Genomic DNA, 21,971 nt, shown 5'->3' with positions numbered 1-21,971 from the left:
CAAAGAAATAACCATAGTCCTAAATGGTTGCATCACTGATGTAAGAGACAGAGCCTTCCAGTTACTCCCTTTATCATCTGCTTTCATAACACTATATTCTGTGATCCTTTCCCAGAAGGAAAATCAAAGTTAATCCATCTATTTTCATGGTTCCATTTCAGAACTGCACAACAGATGAAACTGTAGAAATCTCTTTGGATTACATTAAATTTTGACTATCTTTGCTAAACAGTTGAATCTCATGATTTTAAAATATTCTACTTTTTATATTTGTTCACTTTTGTTTACCTGCCTAATAGTTATTTTTTTAAAAAAAAAAACCACTACAACCAGAAGAGACCCTTGTGGACCCATAAAGATGAACAAATGTGATTTCGCTTAAGCTTCCAGTAAGAAAGATGCATGCCTCTGAAGAAATGAGCTGCAGTTCACAAAATTTTGTGCCAAATAAAACTTGTTAGTCTTTAATGTGTCCTAAGAGTCTTTTCTGCTTTTGCTGTAAAAGACTACAGAATTAGATCAGCTACTCCTCTGAAGAAAGAACCTGATGGCAAGTGTAGCTGTCTAGCAGAACCAAGCTTTTGCTAAGCAATACCTTCTTTAGCAAGGGGAGTGCATGTTTGAATTCTTACTCATTGAAACTAGTTTCCTAGGTCACATAAGGAAAGCATCAGAAGGAATGGTACAGCTTAGCTGTCTCCCTGTTGTGCAGTTTATTTATATTCAGGAAGTATGTTTTTATTCCTTGGAATAACATTCTAATGTGCAAGCCCTTGGAGCAGGTGCAGTTCTGGAAAACACTTACTTGATACCGTTGAATGTTTAACATGATTGTAATTGGTTTCATCTATCTTTCGTACCCTTCTTGCCTATCGTAAACTTCCTCTATTATCACAGAACAGCACTAAAATGCACCAATTTTAGTTATCAGTTTCTGTATTATGCCTTTAACAGCAGCTCAGTGGTCAAAGTAGATAATAATTTTTATCTTCATGGCCTGAAAAGCTTTACTTCCTGATTTCTGCTCTTAAACATGCAATTTAATCCCAGACTGGTGTTTTTGTATGTTTTTTTCCTAGTCTGCTATTAGGGCTAGTAATATAAGAGAAGTAAACATTCAGCCAGTGCGTTGATGTTTCTCAGATCTATAATATATAAATAAGCTTCAGTACAAGCAACAGTCTTATTCCTTTTCTTATTGTAGGTAACCCTGACCTGAAAGATAAGGAGGATCAATTTGGGAGAACACCACTCATGTACTGTGTCTTGGCAGACAGGTTAGACTGTGCTGAGGCTTTGTTGAAAACAGGAATAGACCTTAATAAAGCTGATCATAATCGGAGGACAGCGCTCCATCTTGCTGCTCAAAAGGTATGTGAAAATTCTCAAAGATAAGATGCTGGACCAGAATCCAATGAACCAGCTTGTTTTGTGTACCCGAAAAGAACTATGTGTGCACTTTTGCAGGAATATCCCAAATGGCTCACAGTGTGGTATAGTGGACAGAGTCAACTAGGGCTCTGGAGAACATGTTTGTAATCCCCACTCAGCCATGGAAACTAACAGGGGGAGTAGACCTGGTAAAACCAATCCTTAAATATCACACTTACCTTGAAAACCCTGTTAGGATCACAATAGGTGAGTTTCTACTTGACTACACTTAACAACAACAGTCCATAAAGTCTCCTTTGGAGGATATAATGAGGTTAGGGAATATATAGGAGGGGCGCCATGCCATATGTTGGTGTTCTGTTCACATTATTTTTAAAGTTTGACTGTTTATGTATTGTTTTATCTAGAGAAAACTTGTTCATTTTTATAGAATAAACCAATAACAAGGGTTAGATTGAGTGTAAACATTAAGGAAACATAGATATAAATCACCTGTTGCCTAAAGATTTGCAGCTTTATCTTGGGCTGTTTTATTGGGGAATTGCACTTTCAGTGAGAAGTTCCAAAATAAATGTGTTTGTAGAATATCTCTCTTTCTGTCAGATATCCATATTTCAGATGATAAGCATACAGTGGAGCCCCGCATAACGGGCACCCCGTTTAACGACGAATACGCATAGTGATTAAGTTTTTGCGATCGCAAAAGCGATCGCATTGCGATGTTTTAAATGGTAAAACATCGCTTTGCGGTGATCGGTAAGCTGTTTCGCTTACCGATTTTCGCATAGCGATGTTTTTAGAACAGCTGATCAGCGGTTCCAAAATGGCCACCGGGTTAAAAAAATGGCCGCCCGCTGTGTTTTCGCACCCATTTCTTGCTTACCGGGCAGCGAAAATGGCGGCCGTATGGAGGATTTTCGCATAACGGTGAGTTTTTTGCCCATAGGAACACATTAAACGTGTTTTAATGCATTCCTATGGGCTTTTATGTTCCGTATAGTGACGATTCCACATAGCGACGATTTTTCCAAAACGGATTATTGTCGCTATGCAGGGCACCACTGTATTTAGAATTGTTTTACAACCAAAGTACCAGAGGCAGAAATAGCGTAATTCCTAAGTCTTTCTAAAAATATATTTTTGATGTATTCTCAAAGGTTTTCACAGCCGGTATTAGATGGTTGTTGTAGGTTTTTCGGGCTGTTTGGCCATGTATAGCCAAACAGTATAGCCAAACAGCCCCAAAAAACTACAACAACCATTTTTTTTGATAATTTCCACAAGAAAATCCATTAAGGAGATGTTTAAGATCATTAAGCAAATATTTAGAATTATACAAGATGATGGAAGTGAGTGAAACAACTAGTAGGCAATTATATAAATGCTGTTTCTTCATACATGTATCTTATTTGACATATAAAATCTTTCCACACATTGTCATGTTTCTATGGAGGAAAATGTGAGACTCTGTTCTAGTTTGTTTGATTAATAACTGGATACCAAAAGCAACTTCTGCCAACCTAGCAGTTCGAAAGCATGTAAATGCGAGTAGATAAATAGGTACCACCACAATGGGAAGATAACGTCGTTCCATGTCTAGTCGCGCTGGCCATGTGACCACGGAAACTGTCTACGGACAAATGCTGGCTCTACGGCTTGGAGATGGGGATGAGCACCGCGCTCTAGAGTCGAACCTTTACCAAAAGCAAAGCAAAAAGTGTGCTGCTGGGTACTCAATTTACTGACCTTGAAAGGATGGAAGGCTGAGTGAACATACAGCCAGCTACTGTACTTGGGATTGCACCAAAGGCATATTACTGATGTGATTAGAAGGTTGTTTAATGTTGTATATCAAAGCCCATGCAATAAACAGAGGGTGTATGTTATTCTGTTATTTGACACAAAACATTCTCTGAAAAATACTGAATGGAACTACATATTTAGTGTGTGCAGGACCACATATATGTGAGATACCTTTCTCATCATATAGAAATTGCTGTATAAAGATTGCATGTTTATCATGAGCAAGATGAATGTTTTCTGTTCCCATTACAGTGAATAGAGGAACGAAATGAGAGTGTTCCTTACTCTGATTTCGCTTCACATAGAGCATTGAGCCTTTACCTATGCTCAATGGGGCAGATCCCAACTGAAGTTTATTAGTAGTATAAATAGGAATTATTGTGGGCTTAATACATTTGTAGACCACATAGTTCTCCTTCGTGGTCTCTTTGAATGCACACTAATGGGTTAATCTGCGCCTGAGCAAAGCAGCCTTGGAAACTTTGTAGCTTTAAGCACTAAATGCCGGTGACCTCCTACCTAGGTTATATCACTTCTCCCCGACACTCAGTGCCCCAGTTCCATTTCCTGCCGCTGCTGTAGCAGCATAGTTCTGAGCTTTTCAGCGTTTTCTCCTTTTCCTAAATCAATCTTTATCAGACCTCCCTCGTTTTGACTCGGACTACATTGACTACTCTCTTTGATCGTGAGTTGGATTTGAAGAATAGAACTGTCTGTTTGGGGTGTGTATGCCGCTGAAGCACTGTTTAAATGTTGCATGGCCTGCAACGGCAAAGTAACCCTCTCCTGACAGGCTAGAACCATAGCCTCTTGGTGGTGGCTTAGAGCTCAATCAAGAAAAGTCCACACTGACCCCTACCCAGATTGTAACTTACATTGGCGGGGTCCTACATGCAGACTCGGCCCATGCTTTCATTCCCAAAAAACACATCCTGAAGATTCATCAGTTACTCCCTCATTTCATTCCAGGAGCAAAGGTTCAGGCAGTACTTGTACAGCGCCTGTTAGGCCTCATGGCCTCCACTACGGTGGTCATTCAACATGCCAGGTTGAAGATGCGCTCCCTTCAAGCATGGTACCTGGTGTTGTTCAATCCTCTGGTCAACCCACCCTCCAAAACTCTTACAGTCTCAAAGGAGTTGGCAGAGCAACTAACCTGATGGTCCCTCCGCTCGAATCTTCTAGTGGGCAGACCCTTCGACTCTCTCCAGCCTTCGATCCAGCTCACCACAGATGCCAACTTGACTGGTTGGGGAGCACACATCTTGGATCTGACAGTCAATGATCATTGGTCTCCAGAAGCAGCTGTTCTTCACATCAATATTCTGGAACTTCTAGCTGTCTTCAAGGCCCTTCGGGCATTCGAGCATCTCCTCACGGGGAAGGTGGTGCAGGTGACATCCGACAATACCATGGTGGTGTATTATCTGAATAAGCAGGGAGGTACACACTCCCAGCGACTTCTGTATCTTACAGTCCAGATCTGGGAGTGGTGCTATGTTCGCCATATCTTCCTGATTGCGGTGCATGTAGCTTCCACTGACAACCTCCTTACGGATCGTTTGAGCAGGTCCCAGGACTTTACTCACGAGTGGTCTCTGGACGATGTGGTCTTCCACGCCCTCTGTCAGAGGTGGGGCACTCCGTGACTGGATGTATTTGTTTCTGTCACAAACAGCAAATGCTACAGGTACTGCTCCCGGGCAGGGGCTGGGAGCCACTCAGAGGGGGATGCATTCATGGTCCCCTGGATGGAAGGATTCCTGTACGTGTTTCCTCCCATACCTCTGATCCAGAAAGCGATCATCAAGATTCGCCAAGACTGAGCCAATGCCATCTTCATCGCTCCCCGGTGGCCTCACCAGCCCTGGTTCGCCCCTCTGCTTCAGATGGCTGTGAGTCACTTTCGGCTCCCGGACCTTCCTCATCTACTCTCCTTCCACAATGGCATGACGTTCCATCTGGATCTGGATTCCCTTCATCTTTTTTTTCAGATATTCAAGCTGTATTCAGAAAAGAAGAGGGCATGGGGCATCATATTATAAACATATGCATTATATTATTTTTAAATTTTTATTTTATATCAAAAGCAACAAACCAAAAACATTTCTACATTGTGTTACATTAATTCATTTCTCTTAAACACATTGCTTCACCTGTGCCACCTCCACCTTCAGAGCTAGGTTCTACTTTTACTATTTCTACATTTCATTCCACACACTTTCTCTCAAGAAACATATTGATTCTTCTCCCGTTGTATACCCCACTCCCTTTCCAAATCACATATTCCAGAAATAAACTCCATCTTTAGGTCCTTTTTGATCAAGCTCTTCTTAATTTCATTTCACAAGTCAGTTTGTCCTTAATTGCCATTTCCCACATTCCTCTGTACCATTCTTCAATATTAATTTGGTTACAACTTTTCCGATTATTTACAAATAATAATCTTGCCACTGTGACCATTATAATAATTAAATCCTTCTGTTCTCCCTTCAGTTGACTATCATTAATTGTGTTCATTAAAGCAGTCAATGGGGACATTTGGATATGAAATATAGTTATTTCCCTAATTTATTTGAAAATTTGTGTCCATTCTTTTCTCCTTGTATCACATGAACACTACATGTGCAAATATGTCCCTTTCTCTTTTTTGCATCTCCAACACAGGGATGACATTCTTATTTAATATATTCATCTTTACCAGTGCTAAATATCATCCCCATGCTACCTTCTGACAATTTTCCTTAACTCTTGTGGTTAACATTGATAGGCGACTCCTTTTGCTAATGCAGCATTTGTATTAAACTACTTGCTTACAGGTCCTATGTAATCAAGCCAGGGTCGTGTCCAAATTAATTTCATCATTCAATGGAGTGAAACAGGGCTGTTTTAGCTCCTATGTTGTTCAATTTTTACATCAATGGTATAGTCGAAAATCTAACAAATCCTAATTTTAACGCTCCTGGATTGTCTACCCACACTCTCTCAATTCTTTTATATGCTGACGATGTAGTATTGTTGTCTTTAAATTTTGTTGACTTAAGATTACTTTTAAGGGCTCTCTCTTCTTATTGTAACAAAGGACAGCTAACCATTAAAACTAAAATGTTGGTTGTTAGCAGAAGGAGAATCAAGCACAAATGATCTATCGACGGGAATCCCATAGAGCAGGTGCCAAGTTATAAATATTTAAGTACAGTCTTTCATTCCTCTGGATCCTGGCTTTCCCACATAAAGCATACAGCAATGAATGTGCAGGAAAGTGCTACTGCACTAGTTAGATTCTTTTATAATGGGGGGGGGGTGTCAACACATTCCATCAGGGATCCAAGTATTTAATGCTGAAGTAATTGCACAAATGCTCTATGGCTTCCAATTATTTGTGTATTCCAATCTGTGCCCCCTTGAGTTTGTCCAGTCCAAATTTCTGAGAGCTATATTGGCAGTGTCTCTTTGTGTCCCTAACACAGCTCTACACCTAGAGGCAGGTCTAGTCTCCATCAGAGTGTGTGCTAAGGTTTACATGGTCAATCAATTCAAGTTAATACCTTCCTCTTTGCTTGTAGTTCCACTTTTTCTTTTTTTATTTCTGGTTCTTACAGTTATTCTTTCTAATTCTTTTATATTATCTTCTAATTCCTGTATTCTTTTTTTCATGTTTAAGTACAGTGGTGCCTCACTTAACAAGCGCCCCGTTTAACGACGAATCCACATAGCGATTTGTTTTTTGCGATCGCAAAAGTGATCGCATAACGATGTTTCTAATGGGAAAATATCGCTTTGCGATGATCGGTAAGCTGTTTCGCTTACTGATTTTCGCATAGCAATGGTTTTTCTAACAGCTGATTGGCGGGTCCAAATTGGCCGCCGGGTAAAAAAATGGCCGCCAGCTGTGTTTTTGTGCCCTTTCCTTGCTTACCGGGCAGCGAAAATGGTGGCCGTATGGAGGATCTTCGCATAACGGTGAGTTTTTTGCCCATAGGAACGCATTAGACGTGTTTTAATGCATTCCTATGGGCTTTTTCGTTCCGTATAGCGACGATTTTTCCGGAACGGATTATCGTCGCTATGCGGGGCACCACTGTATACAAGTTTTCTTATATGCATACCCTCTTGTACCAGACTTTATAGCACCCTAAATTACCTTAGCTGTCTTCCCTTCTCATTTATTTCCCATATCTCTTCTAGATTCTTTTGAAACCCTTCAGTTACATTTTGATACTGATAGATATTTGTATCAATTTTCCATCTTACAACCTCTTTATAATCACATTTTACAAACAGTTGCAAATTCATTCTGGCACAATCCGATACAGTGGTGCCCCGCATAGCGACGTTAATCCGTTCCAGATTAATCGTCGCTATGCAGAAACATCGTTAAATGGAACCAAAAAAGCCATAGGAACACATTAAACTTCCTATGGCTCCCAAACTCACCGTTGAGCGAAGTTCCTCCATAGCGCCGCCATTTTCGCGCCCTCGGTGAGCGAGGTCGGGCGCGAAACACTTGCGGTGCCCATTTTAGGCACCCAGCGGCCATTTTGGAACTGCCGATCAGCTGTTTAAAAAACATTGCTATGCGAAGATTGGTAAGCGAAACGCTTACCGATCATCGCAATGCAATGTTTTACCCATTAAAACCATCGCAATGCGATTGCATTAGCAATCTAAAAAATTAGATCGCTATGCGGATTCGTCGTTAAATGGTGCACTCATTATGCGAGGCACCACTGTACTTGAATAACATCAATATCCATACTATTTACCTTTGGCAATGAGTCCCCAGATACAAATATGCAATCTGTTTTTGAATATGTTTTAGTTTACCTTGCAGTATCAAGTATCTGCCCTATATCTCTTTTTCCAGCTTTTCATTTTTAAATTTACATTTTTTTTGATATTAAGATTGTTACTCTCCTAGATTTTGATGTACCAAATGACTTTTCGTATATTTCAGTCCTTTTACATCTTGATTCATTTACATCCTCCTTTTGTTTTTCTTATAGGAACACAATATACACATTACTGTTGCTTTGTACATTTTGTTTTTGCTCTCTTTCTATTAGATCCTAGGCTTTCCACGTTCCATGTTAATACCCTTATTGGTTTAACCATTACTTATTTTTGTTAAATTGATTCCTAGCCCCAATTTATATATCCTCATGATAAAGCTCCCACAGCTAAAAGAAATAGCCTACCCTTGACTTCCTAATGAATTCAGTGTCTTCTACTTCCCCATTACCACAACTTATCCCCTTCCTCCACCAATCCTTCTAACAAACTCTCCAAGTCTCTTCTACAGACCCTGGGGATGGGGGGATGGGTCTAGTCCCATAGCCCAGTTACCTCCCCTTGCTTTGCCCTATCTTTAGATATATTGAACCGACAAGATTTTAAGACACCTCTAATTAAAGCTTCTTTCTTTCATATGATTACAAATACAATAAAGTTAGACCAAACAATAAGGAAATATAATTACTAATTAGTTTTAAGCAGCTAAGACTGCTAATTATTAGCCTCAACATACTACTGTAGTATATATATCCCCCTATATCCCCTTTCATTTTCTAATTTTAATCTCCCATGTATCCACATCTCTCCCATATTTATCAACTGCCAAAATTTGTAGCTAACTTCTACCAGATCTAATGGTTATTGTGGGTTTTTTCGGGCTCTTTGGCCGTGTTCTGAAGGTTGTTCTTCCTAACGTTTCGCCAGTCTCTGTGGCCGGCATCTTCAGAGGACAGCACTCTGCTCTGGTGTAGTTGGCTTGGGAGTGCTCTCAAACACATTTAAAGCAGAGCAATTTATTTAAAACCCCACTTTTTCTGCATCCCCTTAACAGTTTTTGATACTGTATAAACACAAAATTTTAAATGTTGACAGGAGGGCCAAAGAGGGGTGAAATAAGCAAGCAGTCTTCATGGCATAAAGTTAATGACACAGCAAGACTGAAGGCCCAGAACTGGAAAGAGAGAGACTCATTCAGCTAAAATTAAACTGTAGTTGAATTTGGCATATTTAGCTGGAAGCTTTAATTCAGGATGAGAGGGAACTATCACCTCAAATATATTTTCTTATAGTGGAAATAAGATAAATTAAACTGTACAGTTTGATCACACCAGTGAATGATGGGATTATGTTGGTTGAGCCATTTGACCTCTGCACAATGGGAAGCATGATGATAACCATTCTCAATGATTCTTAATTTCTGTCTTCTCTTTACTGGAGCTGGATGCTAATGGGTGTCCCTGGATGACTTTGATAGACAGAACCTCCTGTGACAGTTGTAAGAATTCTGAATCATTCTGGGAAATTGCTGCAGTGATACTGCTTGAAGCTGCTGTATTGATTATACTTGAGGCATGCAAAATACGCAGTCTGGAAGAGACATTGCAGAGAGATGGGATTTCTCTTTGTAGTTTGAGCCTGCTCATTCATTTGGACTAGCTGCTGTGAGGCCTATCAGAACAAAGCCTATTGGTTTCCTTGAGTCTTCAATAGGCATTCCAATGTATAATGTCCCAACTATTCTTCTTTTATCAGTGCAGTAGGACCCTGTATCCACTGGATCAATATCCACAGTTTCACTTAACTGCTGATAACTCCTTGGATCCAGTCCAGCTTTTCTGAATGCCCGGACCAGGTGGGAGGTGGCTAGGGCAGTCAGGGGATGGGATTCTCCTCTTGTTCAAGATCTCCTGAGCATGGGCTTGGTTTGGCCCACAGCCTCTGCTGACAAGCTGAAATGGCTGCAATTGCACTTGGAATTGGAGAGATTGGGTCAAAAGTGGTGTCAGCTCCAGCATGGGGTCTGCACTCCCCTAGAAGAGGTGCAGAGCTCCAACACCCACAGGGAAGGGAAAGGTGGAGGGGAAAGACTCAACTGAACCCTGCTCTTCCCCTGCCTCCATCACCTCCTCCCCACCCCTCCCCATCTATTCTCCATCTCCAGCTGATCCAGACTGGCTGTCCCCTCCCGCAGAGTTTGGATAGGAGCATGTACACATACACACACATGAGTTTTTCCCTATTTATTTTCTGGGCTCACGGTGGTGGGGAGAGTCAACAACACTACCTTAGTTTGCAAGGATTCGTTTTTGTAGCGACAGTAGCAGGGCTTGCTGGAGCAGCTGAAATCAAAGAGAATAGGAGGGTTTAAATAATTATTGCTGTTGCTATGCAAAAACATAGGGGTCTGTGAAGGTGGCCCAGAGGAGAGTGTGCCATCTCCAGAGGACAAAAGAGAGGAGGGAGGGGAGAAAACAGAGAGGGAGAAGGAACAGGTGGACCAAAGGGAGAATGCAGTGGTGGAAAGGAAGAAGACGGAGCGAGGCGGGAAATTTGAAGTGAGTTTAGTGGAAGAGCGCAGGGTTAAGAAAGGGGAGGAGCAAGAACTATCAGTTTGTCAAGAGTATAATGTAGTCAGCGGGAGCGGTGGTTCGAGGTAGAGTTGTTGTTGTGGAAACGAAAGAGGGAGCTGGAGAGGTTGAGAGAATATGAAAGAGTAAAGACCCAGGAGCTACTGAGAGACTTCTCTAATTTGAAGCTAGGCGAAATGCTACCGGATCCTGTATCGAAGGAAGGAGGAGAGGTGAAGTATGAGACATTACAGTGGTAGTCTTCCCAAAGAATAAATGGTGAGTGTGGCAAGTGATTAGACCAGATTTGCGATATAATACTCCCCCTCCAGAAGGGGACTGGGCATGACACCCATGCTGCAGCACCGTCTATGCAGTGCGGAGCGCACCACTCAAGAAGCCAACAGATGCCGAGAGGTTTGGCCCAGCACCCCTATGAGCTCAATGGATGGTGGTAGGGACTATGTGTTAGACAGTTATAGCATGTTGCCTGAATTAAGCTTTTTCGATCCCATCATGAATAACCCTGATTTGCCTGTTATTAATAAAAAAGGTGTTAAAGTTAAGACGTCTCCAGTGATATTTCCCGTGCAAAGTGAGGAGCTGTCAAAAGTTGAAACTGAACCCATTCACAGGGCTGTACTCTATTTTCTATGTAATTGCTACTCTCTGCATTTTTCGGTATTTGAGGGGGGAAATTGAACTGATCTTCCCAGATACAGAGGTCTTCTATGTGCTCTGCCAAGTTGCATTAGTTCTGGTTCTGTGATTGCTAGTATATAGGGTTGTACCAGTTCATCCTGTTGCTCTGCTTCTTCCTGGAGCTGGTCAGTTAAGGTGGTCTCCTTCCCATCTTTATCCTGTGGATATAGCTGGAGTTGCTGACAAAGTTTAATATTGAAGCCAATTTTTGGCAATAACACTGGATTCAGTAGTTAGCTGCTTCCTTTTTCCCCCTAAGCACTTGGAAATGCTTGAGAAAGTTGGAATCAAGGAAATAAAGTGTCGCTGAATCTTTGGACAGTTTTAGTAAGACACAAGATCTTCAGGTTGCAAGTCTGTGAAAACTGGAGAACATCCCTGGATGTAGAAAAGTGATGGGTATTGTGAGTATAAAAGGATTATGAAAATGGGAGCTATCACTGCAGTCTGAAGTTTGTCAACTCAAACTTGGGCAACTTGTATTCCACAGGGTCTGATTTTCTGCTAGTTGAGGCAACCCCTTTTTTATTATGAATGCCTTAGATAAACTGTTGCTTTTATCAGGGTCCAGGGCCTGCAGAACTGGATTTCCCCTTGAGAAATCCTATATACCCTATATACTAGCAATCCTATATACAGTACTAGCAATACGTTGGACTTGATTGTAGTAATGGTACCACCATAGCAATATGGTCTCCCCTGTTTATTTAGAATCATAGAATAACAGAGTTGGAAGGCGCATATAAAGCTAAACCAAATTGAAGTGTGTCTGACAAATGCCTGTATAATTTTCTCTGGAATGCCTTCAGCGTTAGAGTTTTTACCATCTCCTAAGGTGATAGGTTCTATTATTGCATTACTCTTGACAGTTAGAAAGGCATTCCTGATATTCAACCAAAATCTAGCTTATTATAAGTTCAGTCCATCATTACGTGTCCTGCACACTGAGATGATTGATAATGTTGTTGTTTAGTCATGTCTGACACTTCGTGACCCCATGGACCAGAGCACGCCAGGCCCTCCTGTCTTCCACTGCCTGCCGGAGTTGGGTCAAATTCATGTTGGTAGCTTTGATGGCATGGTCCAACCATCTCAACCTCTGTCGTCCCCTTCTCCTCTTGCCTTCACACTTTCCTAACATCAGGGTCTTCTTCTTTGTGGCCTCTGTGAATGCACACATATGGGTGTTGTCTGCGCCTGCGCTGACTTTCTCAGAAGATTCTAGAGCTGAAAGTAACAATTTAGTGGTGTAACTCCCCCACAAGGCATATGCTCCGCCCACCTTCCCTTCCCCTCAGTTCCTCTTTTCCACCAAGCTGTTCAGTTCTCTTAGAAAGATTGGAGCATTCTTAGCCTTATTCTACCATACTTTTTCTAGCTTTTAGCTAACTTAACACAACAGTCCTTTTAACTATGGTTACAGGTAAGTAACCTTATCTTTTCCAGGGAGTCTTCTCTTCTCTTGAGATGGCTAAAGTATTGGAGCCTCAGCTTCAGGATCTGTCCTTCCAGTGAGCGCTCTGGGTCGATTTCCTTTAGAATGGATAGGTTTGTTCTCCTTGCCCTCCAGGGGACTCTCAAGAGCCTCCTCCAGCACCACAATTCAAAAGCATCAGTTCTTTGTCAGTCAGCTTTCTTTATGGTCCAGCTCTCACTTCCATACATCCCTACAGGAAAAACCATAGCTTTGACTATGCAGACTTTTGTTGGCAAGATGATGTATCTGTTTTTTAAGATGCTGTCAAGGTTTGTCATTGCTTTTCTCCCAAGAAGCAGGCGTCTTTTAATTTTGTGGCTGCTGTCACCATCTGCAGTGATCATGGAGCCGAAGAAAGTAAAATCTGTCACTGCCTCCATATCTTCCCCTTCTATTTGCCCAGAGGTGATGGGACCAGTGGCCATGATCTTAGTTTTTTTGATGTTGAGCTTCAGACCGTTTTTTAGCTATCTCTTTCACCCTTGTTACGAGGTTCTTTAATTCCTCCTCACTTTCTGCCATCAGAGTGGTATCATCTGCACATCAGAGGTTGCTGATATTTCTTCTGGCAATCTTAATTCTGGCTTGGGATTCCTCCAGTCCAGCCTTTTGCATGATGTATTCTGCATATAAGTTATATAAGCCGGGGGACAATATACAGCCTTGTCGTACTCCTTTCCCAATTTTGAACCAATCAGTTGTTCCATATCCAGTTCTAACTGTTGCTTCCTGTCCCACGTATAGGTTTCTCAGGAGATAGGTAAGGTGGTCAGGCACTCCCATTTCTTTAAGGACTTGCCATAGTTTGCTGTGGTCCACACAGTCAAATGCTTTTTCATAGTCAATGAAGCAGAAGTAGATGTTTTTCTGGAACTTTCTGGCTTTCTCCATAATCCAGTGCATGTTAGCAATTTGGTCTCTAGTTCCTCTGCCCCTTTGAAAACCAGCTTGTACTTTGGGGAGTTCTCGGTCCACATACTGCTGAAGCCTACCTTGTAGGATTTTGAGCATAACCTTGCTAACGTGTGAAATGAGTGCAATTGTACGGTAGTTGGAGCATTCTTTGGCACTGCCACTCTTTGAGATTGGGATGTAGACTAATAGGTACTGCCTTTCTATGAGATAATTTTTCAGCTATTGAAAGTGTTACCAAACCTCCCTGCAGTCCTCTTTTCTCAAGGCTAAACATACCCAGTTCTTTCAGTCTTTCCTCATGGCTTGGTTTCCAGTCCTCTGATCATCCTTGCTGCCCTGCTCTGAACTTGTTCCAGGTTGTCAGCATCTTTCTTTAAATGTGGTGTCTGGATGTGGACACAGTACTCAAGATGAGGTCTAACCAGTGCCAAATAGAGAGAGATTACTGCTTCATGGGATTTGGAGTCTGTACTTCTGTTAATACAGTGTAAAATAGCATTTGCCTTTTTTTTGTAGCCACATCACACTGTTGGCTCATATTTGCTATTTGATCTATAACAATTCAAAATCCTTCTTCCTTGTAGCATTACTAAGCCAAGTATTCCCTGTCTTGTAACTATGCATTTAGCATTCCCCCCAAGTGTAGAAATTTGCACTTATCCCAGATAAATTTCATTTCAGTTGTTTTTCAGCCCAGTGCTTGAGCCAAGATCTTTTTTAATTTTTTTCCTGTCTTCCAGGGTATTAGCCATTCCAAACAATTTGTGTCATCCACAGATTTGATAAGCATTCCCTGCACACCACATCTAGTTCCTTAATCAAAATGTTGAAGAGCACTGGACCCAGGATTGAGTCTTCTGGTACCTACGTGTTGCTGTTTGCCAGTTTGAAAAGAACCCATTGATAAGCGCCCTCTGAGTTCAATGGGTCACCAACTGTGTTTGCACCTGACCGTTTTTTCTGTCCAGTTCACAGTTAGGTTGCGAATCAGAATATTGTGGGCACTTTGCCAAAAATTTTGCTGAAGCCAATATCTATTATATCTACAGCATTCCCATTGTACCAGGGAAGTTAATCAAAAATGAGATAAGATTAATCTGGCAAGATTTATTTATTTCAACGTGCTTGCAGAGAGACTGTTGTATAATCTGCTCCAAAATTTTCCCTGGGATTGATGTCAAGTAGACTGGCCTGGCATGCTGTGGTTCATGGGGTCATAAAGAGTCGGACATGACTTAACGACTAAACAACAAGAATGGTCTTTAGTTCCTCGGTTCCTCCTTTTTTGGAGATAGGGGCAATGTTAACTGTCCTCAAGGTCATCTGACATTGCACCCATTTTCCATGATTTCAAGAAAATAATATACTTTGTTTCAGAGTTCTTCAGGCAATTCCTTCAATACTCTTGCATGCAGTTCATCTGGCCCTGGAGATTCAAACCCATTCAAAGTAATAAGGTATTCCTTGACTTTATTCAGCAATCTCAGACTGTACTAATCTCACCTCCACTTGTACTTCACATTTGCTTGGAGGGTCATAGACTGTCTTTTGAGAAAAGACCAAGCTAAAGTAGGAGTTCAGCATGTCTGCCTTTTCTTTGTCATCTGTTATCATTTTACCATCCCTTTTTAGTAGCTTAACTACAATTTCTTTTCTCTGTCTTTTGCTACAGACATACCTGAATTATGCTTTTTTGGTTGCTTTTAGTGTCTCTTGCTGAACTCAGCTCATTCTTGGTTTTTACCTTCCTAACTCCATCCCTGCAGTTCTTTGCTACTTGTCTGTACTCTTCCTTTGTTGCCTAACCATCCTTCAACTTCCTGTATGAGTCTTTTTTATTTTCAAGTGCTGTCTAAGTTTATTGTGAAGCTACATTTTTCTTTTTGCTGTCTTCCACCTTTTTTTAAATTTTAACTGTTTGTAGTTGTGGCCTTCTGATTTTCCTTTTTTAAAAAATTGTCACCTAACTTTTCCTGTTAGTATCTCCTTCCATAGGATCTTGTTTATCATTCTTCTGCGTTTATTAAAATGGACTTTCCTAAAATCTAGCATGCACATGCAACTACACTTTGCTTTTGTTTCTTTTGAAATCAAGAACTCAAGTAGAACATGGTCACTTCCTCCCCCCCCCCCCCCGAGCTCTCCTTACTGCCGCTTCTTCCACCAGGTCATCTCTGTTGGCTAGAAGTATAACTAATCCTGTAGTTTCTCCATTTTATGTAGGAGAAAATTATCAGCAAGCCAGGGATTTCTTGGAAGGGCTGTTTTTGGCAGATTTTGCCTCTCAACAGATATCAGGATAATTCAAATTTCCCGTTGCTACTACATACATTGTGCTTTATTCACACTCCTGCAATTTTTTTCTGAAGGGTTTATCTGCACCTTTTCTTTCATTGGGTGGTCAGTAATAGACTCCAGCTACCACCTTCCTTTTGTTTTTCACCCCAGTTATATTAATTCAGCTGCTCTTAATGGGACAGTGAAGCTCATCTTCCTGTATTTCTGGGCAGGAATGTGTATTTTTCACATATACTGTGACTATACCTCTTTCTATTCTTCCTGTTCCTTTTGAAAAATTTATATTCTTCGGTTGCTCTGTTCCAGTCTTAGAAGTCATACCCCCAAGTTTCATTTATCCCTATCAAGTAATATTTACCCTCTTGAACTAAGATTTCCAGTTCTTATTTGTTTCTCATACTCCTGGAATATAAAACTCTGATTCTGACATTGTATGTGTCTACTTTAGACTACTAGATTCATTTCACAGGAAAAAGTACTGCTTTTTTTTCAGTTCCGTACTCAACACTTTAATAACTTTGGAATCATATATGTACTTGGGGGCTACAGGGGCATGAGGATCCCATTTACAATGTTGGTGGGAAAAGAGTAATGTGAGAAATTAAGAGTCTTTAGTGTTGAATGAAATCAAACAGTGCCAAATAGTTCTTGAAACTGAAGGGATTTTAAGAAGCAGTCTGTGATAGGGCATAAGGGTCTGGTGTTTAAAGAGGGTGCAGAGAGAAAGGTAGAAATCCCTGTAGGCATGCCCAAGCCCTTGAAGTGTCTGAAGTAGTCCTTGAATTACAGGCATCAGAAATATAAAAATCTAGGAGGAAAACAGTACAATTCAGGACATTTTAAATGTCTTAAGCAGAATATTTGGGAGAAAATGGAGCATTATCCTAAAAAATCAAATATCCAAGCTTTTTCTGACCTTTACTAGTATAGATATATATTGCTGTAAATATATCAAATTCCTTTTCTGTGGTATTAATACAAAGATTTTTTGTGCAGATTTTCCTATGGAACTATAATAAGCCAGAAATACTTCTCTTATAATGTGTTCTGCATTGTCCTCAATGAAAATTCCATGCGATATTTCAAAAATTCCTGCTCTTTGTTGCAAATTGCTAGTCTGGGATGTTAATTTCATCAGTTCCCATCTGAGATAGTTAGGAAGGGCATCAGTGCAACCTAGTGGAGAACCGAGACATCAACATTTACATGTATAGAATGTTTGTATTGACAAATGGGTAGTCTGCTATTGACATCTGTGTCCCTTGGTGATTCTTCTATCCCAGCGTACCCTTGCTGGTCAAATGCCTTAATTGTTCTGGCCTTTAATTCAGTCAAAGTTGGAGCACAATTGGAAGAGAGAAGAGAAGGAGCAGGTCTAACAGAGCGTCAAGCTTGAGCTGTGGAACTTCTGGCAACGATCAACCTGTCATAATGTTATGATTTGTTCATTTTTATACCATTTATTAGCCTTTACTTGTTGTGCCATTTGGCCTCCAGGGCAGATAAAGTGCTGTCTAATTTGGGAGGTTTGCTTCTGTCAGAGTGGCCTCCACAGAGAAGGTGTTAGCTGCAGTGACAAATAATCAATAGCTGTCGCTGTCATGAGGAACGTGAGTAGTTGGGCCTTTCATCTGGAGGATTAGAGGTCTAATTGGATTGAGAATAGGGAGGGTGGGCTGTTGTATAACCCTGTCAGCTATGTGAAGTTGTCAAATGTCAGTGTTATTCATACTGAAAAGAAGGAGGACGGTCGGCTTTCACAGTTTAGGAGAGAAGTCATGTAGGAGCTTTTCAAAAGATAATAGTTGGAAATATAAAATCAGATAATGTATGCCCTGACCTCTTTTTTGTTTTGCAGTTCTGTGTAGTTAATGAATCTGTGTAACTTTAAATGATACTCTTCTTTTTTTTGGAAAACTTTGCTGACAGCATATTAACAGTTTTGGCTGGTTGTTTTTGTCTTAAGTAAAAGCAATTTAACTACATAGGTTGGAGTTATAAAAGCAAAATATTTCAACCTGGAAGATAATAAATAAATGTAAAGTAGAAAAGTCCCCTAGAAAGAACATAAGCAGCGTAATTTCATAAAGTAATGATTGTTCGCAGATGGATGGAAGCGATAATACTGAGCCTTTACAGTCGAGAAAAGGAGTCTCCCAGGCAGCCTCTCCCCAGCCATCCTCCCTTTCCTAAAGGGAAACCAAGGCTGGAGCAGAAAAGCCAGATTTTTCCAGCAGAACTCACCACTTCCTCACCTTTCGTTTGTGAAGAAGTATGGGAGGAGTGATGAGAGAGGAACAAAGCCAAGCTTAGAGCAGGGGAGAGAGCAGCAAGCCTTCTTTCTTGACCAAGGCATCAGTTGAATAAGTTTCAGTCAGTGCTTTAATTAGGAACCCATTGATCCAACCATACTCCCTTAATTAACATGAATTCACTGTGGTGAATTAATATCAGGCACGTACAGAATTCACTATTGCATCATTTTCATAGTTTATTTTTGCACATTTGGTACTCCTTGATTTATTTTGGTTTTCATAGAGTCCAATTAGTGCAATCTTAATAAAGAAATAATCTGCTGAGAAAATGGCTAAATCGGTTTATGACTTGAATATTTACTTTCATAGCCCATAGAATTAGATTTTTAATGAGCTTTAACTTCTTCAATTTAAAAGGTATTAAAGTGCTTCTTTACCTCCATATCTTCCTTTTATTTAATTTTCATCTATCAAGTCCATTTTAGCTGTAAATGATTAGGTGACAGGAAAGTGGTGACTTACTGTGACAGTTTTCCCAGCTGTTGTTTTCATTAACAACATCATGTGGAATGGTACTTATGGTACAGTCCTCCAGGAAAGTAGAACAGAGCGTGAGTGAGGAATTCTCTATTTGATTGTTCTCCGATCGTCTGCTTTCCCAGGGGTTGCAGAGAACCAGTGTTTCATTTCAGGACAAAAAGTTCATAACTGTTCAGCAATTTTCCAGTGAACTAATGTTTCATTAGTATTTCAGAACTCAACACATACTGTTAGCTAACAAAATCTATACATATAATGAAGGAATTACCTGTAGGTAAGCCCAGTAATTAAGAAGCAACGTTTGAGTGATCCAATGATTTTGCTGCCCTAGGCAAATTAATTTCTCTATTTGTATGTGAATAGACTGTGCAGAAAACATAGGCAATCCCAGCACCAGACTGTATGCATAAAATGGGGATTGGTCTTTCATTCTCTGATCTTTTTGGATTGTGAGCGGAGTTTATTTTCTGACTGTATGTTTTCCTGCATTTCTTGAACACCAGTTTTGGTCCGATCTATCTATAACCAATTAACGTTAGGGAAACACTGGCTGTCTAGTAAAGGGGGACAGAGCTGGATTATCTGTGTCTTTTCCACTGTTTATGTAAATGAGCAAATAAAATAAATTAAAACCCAATGATTCTTATGTTGATACTCCACATATTGAATACCACTTTGTTTCCTTTTCAAAGAGGAGTTTTGCTCATACTCCATTCTGCTGTAGTGTTATAGAGGTGCAATGTGGGCTTCAAACTAGTTAGCCATCTTTTGGCGAAGGCAACTGAATTTAGATCACATTTTGTGAATGTCATTGCTGAGTGGTAGTAACATGATGCTAATGTTTCTTCCTGTTTTTATTTGACTATTAATCCAGAAGTAAGAGAATGAATGAATTAAAAGAACAGAAAGAAACTAATCATGTCTTCCTAAGCAAACTGGTTTCAGAAAGGAGCAAAGTAAAACTGACCATTGATATTCTCCAGTACTTTACTGAGCAAGATTATACATTCTTTTTGCTGCTTTTTTGTGTACTTAGATGAAGTATTTGATTCATATCATAAAACTGCTTATGGTGACAGTATTTTAGATAATACAGCTAAATAAATGCATTTTAAATGTACTCCAGATGCCTTAAACCAGTACTGTACTAATGTTTCAGTTAGGGTGAGAACCCCAGGTCCTTTAGTGATGAAATCCTGATAATTCAAAATGTTAAATAATGATGTATTTTGTTTTTTTTCTTAACAGCATTTTAAGACAGCCCAATGTCACCATAAAAGCTACACGGAATGATATATGCTTTTTACAGTATTTTTCTGTGTATAAGACTATACTTTTGTCTAAAATCTTTAGACTAAAAATTGAGGGTCATCTTATACACGGAAGTAAGCTGAGGAGAGAACAAAAACAAGCAGGGATCAAAGCAATCCTGCAGCGCTTTGATCCCTTTCCCCCTACAATTGCTGTGCCCCACTTATTTTTCTTAATTTTGGATTAGAAAAGTGGGGGGCGTCTTATACATCAGGACATCCCATACATGGAAATATGCTGTAAATGTAATTTTGCCTTCAGGTTTCATTTAACATTGGTTAGAACAATGGTTAAAATCACCAAATTTTTAAAGAAAAAAAATTGGGTGCTGGGGTTGTAAGAGCAAGTACAGCTCTGTAGGGCTGAGTGTTTGTGGTCCCCAAACCTATGAAGATTCCCTACTCCTGATTAAAGATAGTTCAGAAACTCCAGTTGGTGCAGTATATGGTCATCTAAACACTGGTAGCTGCACCATCACCACATATAGCTCCAGTACTAAGCAGCTCCAGGGTAGGCTTCCACTGAGAACTTGTACGTTTTCAGGAATGGTTTGAAAACTCAGCTGTTTTTGTTGCCCTTTCTGTACCGCTTAGGCTGTTGGCTTTAATAATAATTCTTGTTTTTATTGAAACTCTAAGTACTTGATTTCCATTTTTCAATTCCCTCCAGGGTGTTAATCTCTTAAAACATACCTAACAATATTTCTAGGTCAAGTGTTATCCAAAATGGGAGTTTCTGGGAGTCCTCTTGGCCACTACTATTCTGAAGAAATACCTTTTTGAAGTAAAGAATGTCACTATTAGTATATTCACTTCCATAAATTTTGAGAGTACACTGAATAATGTATTGTGCTATGTCTGGAAAGTAGATGATCTCATTGGACATAATGTATCTATTTAAAAAGCTTCAGAGCCAGTAATACTAGTGTCATTCTTGTGATTTCTTTGATTTTGTTGCATGCTATCTTCCTACTCCAGCAAATGCTTCCCAATATCCATGGCTGCTAAATCTGAGCCAGTATCAGTATTTCGGTGTGGGCAGAAATGCTTTCTGTGTATGCCCAAAAAAAAAAAAAAGACCCATGAAAGATTTTCATTGTTTTCTACAGTTTACTAACAGGAAATTTAACAGCAAACTTCCATTCTATCTTTTTTGTTTGTTAGGTTCAAATCCCCAGCTGTTCATAAAACTCTTGGGTTTTATGAACCCAAGGCCAGTCAGAGTATCTCAGCCTGACTTACTTCATAGGCTTTTTATGCAGATAAAGTGTATGTTCTGGGGGGCATGTCCATTACCTTGAGCTCACTGAAGGAAAGCCAGGATATTTGTTTCGTTTAGTCGTTTAGTCATGTCCGACTCTTCGTGACCCCATGGACCAGAGCACGCCAGGCCCTCCTATCTTCCACTGCCTCCCGGAGTTTGGTCAGATTCATGTTGGTTGCTTCGGTAACACTGTCCAACCATCTCATCCTCTGTCGTCCCCTTCTCCTCTTGCCTTCACACTTTCCCAACATTAAGGTCTTTTCCAGGGAGTCCTCTCTTCTCATGAGATGGCCAAAGTATACAGTACATGCAACTAATAAAAAATATAAATAAACTTGATCAAGTCAAAACATAGCTTGATGCTTATTTTTCTGAATTTTGATAGAGACCATTGCTGTTATGACAGGGAAGTGATGCAAGTGAGGTAGAGAAACCACTCTTATTTAGCCAACCATGCCAGGGTAGTAAAAGAACATGACCAGACAGGGTGATTGTATCTTATTAATGCATACCACACTTGCAGAGTATATCAGTTGTATGAGCCACGCATCCATGTGTCTTAGCCCAGGATGCTGTACTTCTACTGTCCAAACAAAGGGTGATTTTAGCAACATTTGTCTTCTAGCCCTTCACATCTTTACCCACCTTTCTCCT

General features: G+C 40.3%; 1 protein-coding gene across 3 annotated transcripts in view; it reads left to right on the top strand.

Annotated features, from left to right (window-relative positions):
• The window catches only part of INVS (inversin), a 114,900-nt gene that overhangs the window by 14,231 nt on the left and 78,698 nt on the right, over positions 1–21,971 (top strand). For all 3 annotated transcript variants that reach the window (XR_012088498.2, XM_073003905.2, XM_073003904.2), the window contains exon 3: positions 1,205–1,371. Coding sequence is in view for 2 of the 3 variants with exons in the window: in XM_073003905.2 (XP_072860006.2) it covers positions 1,205–1,371 (167 nt within the window). In the remaining variant the exon portion in view is untranslated. The remainder of the gene's footprint in view (positions 1–1,204; positions 1,372–21,971) is intronic.

The sequence above is a fragment of the Pogona vitticeps genome, chromosome 6 (assembly GCF_051106095.1).
Source record: "Pogona vitticeps strain Pit_001003342236 chromosome 6, PviZW2.1, whole genome shotgun sequence".
NCBI classification, from domain to species: domain Eukaryota; kingdom Metazoa; phylum Chordata; class Lepidosauria; order Squamata; family Agamidae; genus Pogona; species Pogona vitticeps.
This window is presented reverse-complemented; position numbering and strand designations above follow the sequence as displayed.